At 36.5% G+C, this 13,374-nt stretch overlaps 2 protein-coding genes across 4 annotated transcripts; one reads left to right on the forward strand and one right to left on the reverse strand.

Annotated features, from left to right (window-relative positions):
• The first annotated feature begins 3,615 nt into the window (after positions 1-3,615).
• Positions 3,616-8,615, forward strand: si:ch211-160o17.6 (protein FAM107B). 3 transcript variants are annotated; one of them, XM_052101015.1, is made up of 6 exons: positions 3,616-3,813; positions 4,025-4,059; positions 4,632-4,657; positions 6,330-6,474; positions 7,561-7,705; positions 8,324-8,615. In XM_052101015.1, the coding sequence occupies exons 1-6, from the start codon at positions 3,790-3,792 to the stop codon at positions 8,423-8,425; spliced, it is 477 nt and encodes a 158-aa protein (XP_051956975.1). In that variant the 5' UTR covers positions 3,616-3,789; the 3' UTR covers positions 8,426-8,615. The 3 variants fall into 3 exon arrangements, with proteins under 3 accessions (XP_051956975.1, XP_051956976.1, XP_051956974.1); XM_052101016.1 differs by lacking the exon at positions 4,025-4,059 and having other exon boundaries at positions 8,324-8,565; XM_052101014.1 differs by having other exon boundaries at positions 3,616-4,657; positions 8,324-8,573.
• A 268-nt stretch (positions 8,616-8,883) lies between these two features.
• Positions 8,884-12,389, reverse strand: LOC127625680 (beta-1,3-galactosyltransferase 6-like). Its single transcript, XM_052101013.1, has 2 exons — positions 12,108-12,389; positions 8,884-11,059 (listed from the first exon to the last, which is right to left on the reverse strand). Exon 2 carries the CDS (start codon positions 11,050-11,052, stop codon positions 10,048-10,050), a length of 1,005 nt encoding a protein of 334 aa, XP_051956973.1. The 5' UTR covers positions 11,053-11,059; positions 12,108-12,389; the 3' UTR covers positions 8,884-10,047.
• Positions 12,390-13,374: the final 985 nt, after the last annotated feature.

Genomic DNA, 13,374 nt, shown 5'->3' on the forward strand with positions numbered 1-13,374 from the left:
CCCTACAAATCAAAAGTTTTTACAAAATAAGTTTGCTTTTTGTCAGATTAATTTTACAGGCAACTTTTGGGTAATGAAAAGGGTAATGAAACCCCCAACGCAAGGGAATTCACCCAAACATGAAAATTCTCTTTTTATTTACTCACCTTCATGTCTGGTCTCATTTGCTGAACACAAAGATTTATATAAGAATATTTGAGCTCTGAGGGTCAAAACAATTCAAGTGAATAGTGATCAAAACTTTGAAGCTCCAAAAAGTGCATAAAGTAAGCATAAGAGCAATCCAGTGGTTAATCCAGAGACAATTTGGCAAAAAAGGGGCCACTTCTATTAAAATGATAGGGAGAAATTGTAACGACCAATAGTCACACGGATGTAGAAAGGAAGTCCCGCCTTAGGTAAAAGAGCAATTGAATCACCTTTTAGATACAGACATCGTACAGACGTTTATGATACAAGTGTTGTCAGATTTTACTGCTGATTTGAAATATGATCTTTGATCGTAATCTTGACCAATCGTTTTGGAGATTTCAATCTTTCCCCATTCAAGTTGATAGAGCTGCTCTTGTATGCCGCATGTATATAGAAAAATAGCTGCCAAGTCTGCCCAAGAGCATTCCAAAGATGGTCGCCAAAATACCCCTGAAAAAGACTGATCGATGTATACCTTCAAAAGCTAAATGATGGCTGTGGGTGTGAAAAAGATCAATATTAAATCCTTTTTTTTTACCATCAATTCACCTCCCTGCCCAGTAGGTGGCAATATGCACGAAGAATGCGAATCGTCAAAAACGTAAGAAAATTTTGAAAGTGGAGCTTTATAGTAAAAAAGGACTTAAATGATTATCTGTTTCTCACATATCACTTTTGAAGATGTGGATTAAAACACTGGAGTTGTATGGATTACCTTAATGCAGCCTTTATATGCATTTTGGAGCCATTCACTTGCATTGCATGACTTTCAGAGCTGAAATATTATTCAAAAAATCTTTGCATGTGTTCTGTTGAAGAAAGTAAGTTGCACACATCTTGCATGGCTTGAGGATGAGTAAATTATTAGATCCATTTAACAGATATGTGTTATGTCTTATGTAGACAAGAAAGACTAAAAAGATATTCCTTCAGGAAATTTGATCAAAAATGCTCAGAACCAACAGGACAACTAAACATGCACATGTGCAGCACTCTCACTCTTCTCTTCTCTTCTCCTCCCTCATTACATAACTACCACCAGGAACTGATTGCCATCTAGTGGTGTATTAATGTAAGAACATTACAATATGTAGGCTATATGTTGAGCATAATTGAAAACAGTGCCGTTTTCAGTGCTGAGCGCATCTACTAATGATTGAACAAGATTTATTTTATTGCACCAAACCTAGATTTGGTGCTTTCAAAATACATACTATTTCTTTATTTTGCTGTATAAACAAAACAACATATGATAAAAACAAAACAGACAAAAATAAAGCATAAAAAAAGAAACAATTAAACATGATACAGACAGGGGATAAATTAAAGATATTAAAATAGTTACATACACTGACGCATTTTCAATACATAGCAAGTTCAATATTGTTTACGAGCTTTTTTGGACTTCTGTTTGAAAAATTAAGAATAGCGATTTGTTGTGCATACTTAGATTTATGTACTCAAAATTTACCTAAAAGGATTAACAGATTAATCAAATAATATTCTTTACAATATGATATATCATAATTAAAGAAACCAAACAAAATGTTTTCAAAGCAAAATTGCAAATTAGACATAATATAATCCATAACTAATGAGCAGAATTTTGACTAAAACACAATCCAAATGCAATCCACAAAATGTACAAGATAAATGAATATCACAGATATTAGGTAATAATCACAGGGATAATATTTATTAATAATCTTAAAGGAAATTTCTTTAACTTTTGTTTGTAATTTGATATTTAGAGAAGGATATAGCTGCAGGCAGAGCTCCAAAAAGAGGCGGGAGTCCCATACCTAACCCTTACCCTAACCGTATGTGGAAGTGACACGACCTTTTGGAGTTGACGCAACCCCCTTTTGGATTAACCCCGCCCCTTTCAAGAGTAACCCTGCTCTCTTTTGGAGATTCCTCTCCATTCGGAGATCTTGCAGCTATACTAATTTGGATATTTCTGGGGTAAATTCCAAATGTTCTTCTGAATAAGACCATCAACTTGACTATTCCACAAGTTTAACACAGCTGGACTAGAGGCGATATATCTTTCTGAAAAATGGTCTGAATACCTTGCGTTAAACAGATCTGTCAACTGGAGTATCAACAGGATCTAATTAGTGTAAAGGAAGCGAAGAAAAAACACTATGAAACGGAAAACCATAGTTTTTATCTAGCAACTTGTTAGCAATACTTTTTTAAAAACATATCGGCCTCAAAATTCACGGTTGGGGTATGATTGTGTGTAATTTATGTTGTAGAACAAAACGTCCAAGTAATGTTTACTACAGACCTTTTTTTTTTTTTTTACTGACAAATCCAAAATGGGCAAATACCCTAACATAACCCCTAAACCATAGAAAAGTCCTGAGGGAACCCATGGCTTGAAAATGCTAATTATCTGAAAAGCTCTTAATTTCTTTTAAAATCACAGATGAACACAACTGATTTCCAGTGAGACAGGCATACAGTGATCACCCACAACATTAAAACCACCTGCCTAATATTGTGTAGGCCCCATCATGCTGCCAAAAATTCTTAGATGATATTCTTCTCACTACAATAGTATGGAGCGGTTATCCGTAAAATTTGTCAGTTCGAACCAGTCTGGCCATTCTCTGTTGACCTCTTTCATCAACAAGGCATTTATGTTCACAGAACTGCTGTTCACTGGATGTTTTTTGTTTTTGGCCCATTCTGAGTAAATTCTAGAGACTGTTGTGCATGAAAATCCCTGGACATCAGCAGTCAGAGAAATACTCAAACCAGCCCATCTGACTCTGAAAGGTGCCAAAAAAATAAATAAAACATCCAGTGAGTAGTAGTTCCGTGGATGGAAACGCCTTGTTGATGAGAGAGGTCAACAGAGAATGGCCAGACTGTTTCGAACTGACAAAGTCTACAGTAACTCAGATAACCGCTCTGTACAATTGTGGTGAGAAAAATAGGATCTCAGAATGACATTATATAAACAAAATAAAATATAATATAAAACACCCCAATGTGCATATTATAAAGTACTTGATTCTTATTACTAACAAAAACGTGTTGTACATGTAAAAATATAATTTTTATTATATGATTCTATATAAATATAATTTTTGAATCTATTTGTTTTTCACTGTATAGGGTAAGGTTACTTAGAGTTAACCAATTAACAGGGTTTTACTATAATGTTTAACATTTTATTTATATTTCTGTTAAAAAATTATTGTGTGGCACTGTTATTCCAGACACATACATTTGATCTGTTCACATACTGTATGTATTATAGGCATTTTTTTTTTTATGTGTTGAAACAATAGATCTTCGCAGCTCTATGTTGATAAGGATCAAAGCAGGTTGTCTCTAAATGGGATTGAACCTGTTGGTAATCCACCATCTGCTCTGTGTTGGGCATCATTCAGTGTAGTTGTTCCTCCTGTCTGAGATGTGATTACACAGGCAATCTGATACCATTAGCTGCATCTGCTGGGACCATCAAACTCTCTAGTGCAAACAGCTTCACCTTTAAAATAGCTGCACTGGTGCTCTTGGGTCGGCATGTGTGAGAAACGCAGCGGAGCATCAACCTACTGCTGATACCTTTGGTTCGATATGCTGTTATATTACAGAACACAGGTAAGATTTAACCTGCGTTCAGACGTCCTTACTTTATGTAAATTGATTTAGACCACATGTTTCAGAAAGATATTTGTAATTTATAGTCATATTTTACTATGTACAACATTTTGTATTATTTAGTAACATTCAGTAAGTTCAAGTTGTTGGTGTATTTATGGGGAAAATTACTCTCATATTTTGTGTTTGTGCTCCAAAATAAAAAATATAGGTAACTGAGATGAAGTCATCAGAGAGAAACCTTTTGTATGTATTCTAATTGACCCCCTTTCATATTGATGTGTACCTCATTCTTGGTAAACTCTCTTAATTAAGAAACAAAATAGAACAATCTACTTTTAAACCAGAGTGCCAACTTGTATGTGAATGTGTATTTTTAATTTTTTCAGTAACACTTTACAATAAGGTTAACATTAGTTAACATGAACTAACAACGAACAGTACTTTTACAGCATTTATTAATGCTAATATAACATTTGTGAATGCATTATGAATCTAATATGAACTAACAATAAACAATTATATTTATATAAATGAATATGAACCATTATTAATAAAGCAGAAACAAATATATTTTTTTATTGTTATTTCATGATACCTAATGACTAATGTTAACAAATTGAACCTTATTGTAAAGTGTTACCAAAATATACAATGAAGATGAAAGATTTATGAATTGTTTTATTTTTATGGTTGATTAGATAAAATGATCAGAATGTTGTTCAAATTGGTGTTAGGTAACATAAAATGCAATCTTTTGTCAGAAATGACTCAGAAGATTTATTAACATCAAAATCATGTAGATTTTTGTTTTACAGAATGGTATACAAGAATCACAAAACAGGTATTTTCCAGTCCTTTATCATTTTCCTGGAAAGTTTTATAGCTTATTAGACTAAAAGTCAGTACTATATACAGTGCCTATAAAATCATCAAACCCATTTGGAATAGTAATTTAGTTTGTCTTACAGCCTAAAATCAAAACAAATGTTTTCCAGCTTTATTTACAAATTTTGCTTTACAATATTCAATAAACGGAACAAAAGGCAACAGTTCCAAAAATGTATAAAAGATGAAAAATGAAAATAAAAGGGTTTGAAAAGTTATCATACCCCTGGATTTAATACTTAATATAGCTACGTTTTCTTTAATGAGAGCCATCGGTCTGTTTGGATTTGTCCCTATTTGCTTAGTGCACCTAGATATGGGAATATTTGCCAATTCTTCCTTCCAAAATTGTTTGAATTTAGTAAAATTTTGGCATGAGCGGCGATGGACTGCTCCATCCAAAGGTTTTCTTTTGGATTTAGGTCAGGGCTCTGACTTGGCCACTCAAGGACTTTGACCTTACTGTCCTTAAGCCACTTTGTTGTTTTTTTGGTGGTGTGTTTAGGGTCACTGGTGTGCTGAAATTTGAACAACCTGCCCATCTTCAGTTGTCAGGCCACATATTTTCCTCAAGAATTTGGGTGTACATGGCAGCATTTATTTTCCCTTCAATCCTGTACAATTGCCCAGTCCCCACTGAAGAGAAACACCCCTTACAACATAATGTTGCCACCACCATGCTTCACAGTAGGTATTGTACACTATGTTTTGGGTGGTGTGCTGTGTTTGGTTTTCTCCAAATATAGCGCTTGGTGTTCAGTCCACAAAGTAAAATTTTTGTCTCATTTGTCCATAAATCCTTTTGCCACATGGTATCAGAATCCTCCAAGTGTTTTTTCACAAACTGCAAACGAGATTTAGTGTAGCTTCTTTTTTGCCACCCTGCCATACAGGCCAGCTTTGTGTAAAGCTTGGGAGATTGTTGTCACATGCTCAGACAGTTCAATCTTAGCCATAAGGGTGTGTAAATCCTTCAAAGTTGCCTTTGGCCTCTTGATGGCTTCTCTGATCAATATCCTCCTGACAAGGTCATCCAGTTTGGAGGGGCAGCCCAATCTAGGCAAGGTTTTGACGGTGCCATGCGCTTTCCACTTCTTTATAATGTTCTGAACGGTACTCAAAGCGATAGTTAAATCCTTTTAAATCTTTTTGTTCCCTTCTCCTAACCTGTGCCGTTCCAACATTTTTATCCCAGAGCCCTTGAATTCTTGAATTCATTACCATGCACTACTAGTAATGGAATACTAATGGAACAGCCAGTTTTATTCTGAAGTAATCAAAACTACTACAATTGATGTCAGGTGGGGGCCAATTAGCTAGGTATGTGATCTGAAAGCTGATTGGTTACACCTGAGCAGGTTTGTAATGATTATTCTTAGGGGGCTGATCACTTATCCAAACCAGGTATTTTACTAATTAATTTTAAATACTTTTTACATGTTATTTTCACTTTGATGTTTAAGGTTATAATGTGTAAATACAGCTGGAAAAGGTTAGACTGAATTCATTCAAATTCCCAGGGTGTAATGTGACAAATGACAAGGATTTTGACATGGTATGATTAATTTTATAGGCACTGTAGCATAGATTAGATTACTGTACATAAACACCCTCTCTCTGCATCTCAGAAAGCTCCAGCTGTGGGACTTCTGCATCTCAACAGAAAACTGAAGGCCAGGACCATCTTGTCCGTCCAAAAAAACTGCCCAACCCAGTTTTGGAGTCTCACAATCATAGAGGACTACATCGTGAACTGCTTTTCAGCCACAGATGGTAAGCTAGTAGGGGGAAACTCAGGAAAATGTAATGTTACAGAAGAAATCTCCAGGTCCATATTTCATCCCAATCAATATTTATTTTGGGAGTGGGGTGGGGGGTTCTGGGCATGTTCCTCATGAGATTCGCTAGGTATGAAAAAAAAAAAATATGTAACCCAGTGAGTTAAAACAATTTGACTTACACCATAAAGCATGAGAAGACTTGATTACCTTTCAAATTCAATGATATACAAAATAATATACGTCATGTCAAAAGTTGCATAATTAAAACAGGGGACACTTCTTGTAAATGTGATAAAACCAAAATGGCTCTTAAAACTGAATCTGTGATCAAGCTGTTTACTTACAATTTACTTGTTTACTTACGGTTGAGTTTATTGATCCAAAGTGTCAATCCACAGGGATCAAAGCGAGCCTCTCAGCCAGGGCACGGCCTCTTCCATCTAAAAGGAATCATCATAAACAGCCATGAGCTCCTGGAAAAGGGATATACAGGGCAGTGATCTAACCTGCTGTAAAACAAAGCCAACAGGCTAATGTCTCAGCAAGATACTGCCATTAAACCGATGCTGTCTAAAACATCATAATCTATTATTTTGCCAGCACTGAGCCAGGTAGAAAAATCATAGCAAGTGGCATTTGAAAGGAAAAAAGCACAATCACACTTTTCAAGCAAAACTTGTCATGAAATGTTAGAGGAACACATCCATAGTTATTGAACTACACCAGTCGTTCCTCTGCTAGGATTTCTTTATGCCTTGAGTAAAAGTCAATGAGACCAGTTGCTAATTAATTAGGAATTACTCAAATGGATTTTATGGGTGTGTTGATATTTTGAAATCTGAAATGCAATGGTTCATACATTTTTAATTGTGGCCTAATTGTTCAAATATTTTGTGGGGCCAGTGTAGATGTCAGTTTTTTCACACAATTGCATACAAAGAATAAAAGCGGACTTAAAATGAAATTTGGTGTAATTTTACTACATAAACTTGGATTTGTAGGTCTCATCTCCCTACAGAGCCTTTAAAAATGCATACTTTTTGGCTATAAATAAAGAATTACTTTAATATGTGTGCAGGGGTCTTCTGCCCAAAGAGAAGCCGGAGCTCCAGCGGTTTTTGGAGCAGAGGAGACTGGAGCAGCACAGAGAGAGAGAACAAGCCTTAAAACCACCGTCTGACCTGGAGCAAGAGCTGCGCAAGAGACGCCAGAAACTTATGGAGGTACAACCATTCAAAGGAATATTCCGGGTTCAATACAAGTCAGGCTCAACTGACAGCAATTGTGGCACAATATTTACCACAAAAAATATTTCAACTCGTCCCTCAGAAATCAAGGTTAAAGTGAGGCATTTACAATGGAAGTGAATGCCGCCAATTTTTGCAGGGTTTAAAGGCAGAAATGTGAAGCTTATAATAAAAAAAAAAAACACTTGCATTAATTCTTCTTTAAAACTTGTGCATTATTTGAGCAGTAAAGCTATAAATCATTTTACGCTGTTACATTGTCATGCAATGAAGTTGTAAAAATGGATTTAACTTTACACAGAAAAGATTAGTCAGCGATTTTATCATACTAAAATCAATTTAACATGCATATACAGCAGTTTATATCTTGTAGCTATACTTTTGAAACAGTGAGTGTTTAACGTTTACGGATTGGCCCCGATTCACTTCCATTGAAGCGTCTCACTATAACCCAGAGTTTTGCTACTTTTTATTCCTTTAACACTAACACTACTGAATCACGATGTGTATACAATTATATAACAGCAATAGGACAAAATACATGCGTAACATTCCTTTAGAAAAATTATGGATGATGGTGCACTCTCATTACAGTACGAGCAGGAAGAGGTGAGACGCAGGGAGGACCTGGAGAAAATGCCAGAATTTGTGCGAATGAGGAAGAACCTGAGACACATCTCCACCTCAGGCTGTTAAACAAACTACAATCAAGAATATCTACAGCAATCTACGTCAAGATGACGAGAGATCAATAATTCCTCCCAGTACCTCCTCTTTTTGGCTTCCTCGAAATGTAGTATTGCTAATAAATATATTTTATAACACTTCAACAGCGCAAACAAAATAGTTATTTCAAAGAGAATTATGAAGCAGAGGAAAATTATTTGTATCATTTGCTGTAATGTTTCTACTGTTGTGCTCTTTAATGTGAAAATAACCTTGGTTTTAACTGGAGTTGATATGAAACCCCTCGACTTTGACATTTTGCAATCAAAATACACCTTTTCTTTCAGCAAATTAAAGGGATTTGACACCCAAAGATTTTAACTCTCCCATCATTCACTCTCATGCCATCCCAGATGTCTGACTTTCTTTCTTCAGTTGAACACAAACAAAGATTTTTAGAAAAACATTTCAGCTTACAATGCAAGTGAATGGTGGTATAATTCACAGTATGTCTTCTGAAAGGATGTAATCGCTTTGGGTGAGAGACCAATATTTCTATCCTTTTTACTATTGACCTCCACTTACACTTTCAGAATGTAAAAGTGGAGATTTACAGTAAGAAATTACTTAAATATTGATCTGTTTTCCACTTATCACATCACTTCCGAAGATACGGATTTAACCACTGGAGTCTTATGGATAACTTTTATGCTGCCTTAATGTCCGTAATTCTGGACCTTCAAAGTTCTGGTCACCATTCACTTGCATTGTATGGACATACAGAACAGAGATATTCTTCTAAAAATCTTTGTTTGTGTTCAGCAGAAGAAAGTAATACACATCTGGAATGATATGAGGGCGAGTAAATTATGTGAGATTTTTTATTTTTGGGTGAACTATCCCTTCACCTAAGAGGACAGATGGAATGTTAAAACAAAAACAACAAAAAAGAAACATTTAATAACATTTTTGAGGTACATCATTTTACAACAGCTGAACACATAAAACAGAAATACTGTCATAAAGCCTCATGGACAAGTATACATTATCAGAAAGTTCTCAGGTCATGGTTACTGTATGGCAAATATTTGATCTTGCAAACTCTGGCTTTCAATCCTATAGATAAAATTGCAGAATACTTGTATCATTTATCTTCAAGTTTTTTTCTTTTCCCATAAATTAACTGCTTGTTAGAGGTGTCTGGCCAATCCATTTCAGGTTCACATTTCTCAACCATGTATATTTATTACAATAGAGACAGGTCTAAGCATCACTGGATTATAAATATAAGATGAAATGGACAAATCTATCAGTGAATATCAAAGTACAGAAGGTATACACAGAAATATCTGATTGCAAAGATCACATGATCTTACAATCATAGACTGGTAGAAACCAGGCTGTCTGTAAATCCAGTTTGTTAACCCCTTGTTAGGCAGCCTAATAAGAAGATCTTATTTGCAGTTTAAAATTCCAAAATAGCAGCTTTTCTGTAACATTTTACAACATTACCATGCCAATTCCGTAATATTATCTTCCAAGTTAAAAAAAGCCTTTTCAAAAGGTTCAGAAACGCCATTACAGTTAAACACACATACAACATTGATAATAAATAAATAAATATCAAGGTGAAAAACACGGGTCTAGAAAAGTCAAGGAATGCCATCTTTGCGTTGGCAACACTGAGAAGGCGGGACGTTCCAGTCGTAAATATAGGACAGCCTCAGTTTGACTTCCTCTTTGCACAGACGCCTGTCTCTTTGTAGCGTCTGATGCTTCTCCAACATGTCCTCTAAACTCTGCTTGTGAGTTACCAGGTACTTATTGCTGCATCCGCGTGACTTGTACTCCGTGTCAAAGCGTGGATCGTGAAGCCGTTTCATGTCCACAGGGGCCAGCCATGCACCTAAGGACACATCTTCACTCTGCCATGTCTTTAGAAACCCTACATTGAGACGTACATAGTGCACAAGGTCGGACGAAAGCACGTAGCCCCCACCCAAAGCATAGGGCAAGTAGTAGTCACATAATTCCCAGCCACTTTCTTTCCATTTCCCGGCCGTTTTAACTCGTCCACGGCCGGAGAAGAAGCCCCAGTAGAGGCGGTTGGGCTCCTTGCTCTTCAGTTCCTCCTTGAGGAGATCCAAACGAGCGAAAGTGTCATCATCAGCCTTCAGCACAAATTTGAAGTCTACGTTCTGGTCCAACCACGAGTACATATGGAGCAGCTTTTGGGTGAGGTTCTCGTATGAGTCCCGGAGGTCAGGGAGCAAGAGGAGGTCGTGATGACGGACCTGCTCTGTTCCGAGGTTCTGAAGGTCTTCAGCTGGTAGCCCCTCTGTGCCGATGACAAACCAATAGAGCACTTCGGGATCCTGCTTGGTCAGCCACGTGCTCCGAATAATACTTCGGCGCTCTGTGTACTTTGGTCCTGTGGTGATGAGAACAACCAGGAATGCTGAGAGCTCTTTGACACGCGCAGACCCTGGTGGCTGCTTCTGTCCTGACTCCGCTTGTGGTGCCATCCCTGGGGATTCAGCCGGCTTGAGTGTCTCGGACGTACATTTGGCGAGGAAGAGGAGGACTATGGCAAACAGGAAAAGGACAGCAAGTGCCAGGGCTGTCTTATGACGACACACAAGACGGACCAGATTCATGATGTTACTGAGGAACAGAAAAGCAAAACGTTTATGCCGCATAATTTGAAAGTAAGCCTTCCCATTTCAAATGACTGAATCACCTTTTTAACTGGCTCTCTTCATTTTAAATGGCTCTGTGGTGTGACAAATATTTGATTTAGTCTTGCATTTAATATAAAGTCAAGTACAATAATTATAGAAGACTTAGAAAAATGCTGCTTAAAATGTTTGAGATGAAATATAGCATGTCACAACAAGACGTACATTTTCCAAAGATCATGTTCATATCAACTTCCCATTAAAGGAATATTCCGGGTTCAATACAAGTTAAGTTTAATCAACAGCACTGTGGCATAATGTTGATTACTACAAAAAAAAATTGACTCTTCCCTCGTCTTTAAGAAAATACAAAATCTGGGTTCCAGTGAGGCACTAACAATGGAAGTGAATGGGGACCGATCCATAAACATTACAATAATCACTGTTTCAAATGTATTGCCACAAAGCATTACAAAATATGCGTGCTAACATGATTTAAGTGTGATAAAAGCACTTACTAACCTTAAGTAATAGACAATTTTACAACTTTGTTGCCATGACGATGTTAATGTAAACAAACCCTAAAACAACTGTAAATATTTTGACTTTAAAGCTCAAATAATACACAATTTTGATAGAAAAATTAATGTAAGTGCTTTTATTAAATTATTAAAAATGTTATTAAAACCCTCCACAAATGTGCCTCCATTCACTTTCATTGTAAGTTACAATGGAAGTGAATGGGGCCAATACAATTTTTGCTTTCTTTTCTTTATTAAACAAAAATATTTTTTTTTGTAGTAATAAACTTTATGCCACAAATGCTGTCCATTGAGCTTAATTTATTGAATCCGGAATATTCCTTTAAGAGTAGAGGAGGTTATTCATGAGGAGGTCTAGTTAAATAAAGGGCATAAAACCACATGATATAACTTGAAGGCAAAAAAGTATCAACCAGAGCACTGAGAAAAAAAAGAAGGGGGGGGGGGGGGGTGCGGGGGCAAACCCCGTCATTCATCATGCATGTACATTACCTGGTAGATTTCCGCCAAGCCGATTATTTGCAGTGCTTATGGCTCATCCTGTGCATCTTTATAAGTATTATAAGATACTGTTGTGTTTTGGAACAACAGCTGATCTGTTAGACATTTATCAATGCTGCTGCTGTCTTCTGCTGCCTCTTCAGACAAAACACGGGAATATTTACAGACAGCAGATGCACAAACCTGCCGCATTTAAAAGACCAATGAGGCCAGATTAACTGAGAAAGTGTGTTCGTTTTGAACGCGTCATTTTCCTAAAACACACATACACTGGCTTTCTCCACTTCCGTTGTGACGTTCACAACCACCAGTGACGTTCACAACCAATCCCATACTGAGGTTAAGTCACTCAAATCAACATTTACGAAATGCACAACCTAGTGGACGGGATGAATATAGAGCGCAACAGAGTCTACCCACATATTCAGCCGTCTTGATTTATTTTCGCCATTAAAAAAGTCTAAACCATCAACCAAACCAGCCTGCTCCAAAGTGGATCAAAACGTAATAAACTTTGATTTGAGTAAAAAAAAAAACAACAACATTGAAAATCGGACAAAAACATACAAAACTGTCCTTAAAGGTGAACTCAAAAAAGATGTAGGCTACTCCTTAAGAAATTAATTGTAATTTTGTAAAAATCATGACCATTAATGTGAATTGAAGATTCCAGTCATATCAGTAATCATATAAAAGCTGTTTTATTTTTACACGGAGAGGGACTCCTCATGGGGGCTGCCATGTTAGAATCACATGATCAGCTAAATTTCAAATCTCAGTATTTGTCCCGTTATAGAGCGCTACTGTCTGATTCTGGAAGTAAAAAAAATCCCATAATTTTTTCCAAAGACGAATTGATTTGATTTGTAACTGTGCAAACTGAACAATTAGGAATTATTATGCATGTATGCTATTATTATCTGTATGTAGCCTTGAAGAGGTTTCATTCAAGCTGTCAAAGTACATCGTCTAGGCTATATGAAAGATTCATATACACAATAGATCATCTATTGATGAATAGAGTAAATCAACTTTGTCCAATAATATTGATTTGGTTCGAATTTAATGAAAAACTATGCAAGTTACACTGCAGAATTTTGAGCAGCCTCGGGATAGTGAGCGGTGGCAGCGGTGTGCGTACATTTGTAAAAAACATTATTGTTTCGAATGTTATAACGCAACGTGTTGGCCACTTAAACAAAGTTGTGTTGAGAAATATGTTTGAAGAGACGAAGACTATTGTGCACCAAGCAGCCCC

Source organism: Xyrauchen texanus, chromosome 32 (assembly GCF_025860055.1).
Source record: "Xyrauchen texanus isolate HMW12.3.18 chromosome 32, RBS_HiC_50CHRs, whole genome shotgun sequence".
Taxonomy (NCBI): Eukaryota; Metazoa; Chordata; class Actinopteri; order Cypriniformes; family Catostomidae; genus Xyrauchen; species Xyrauchen texanus.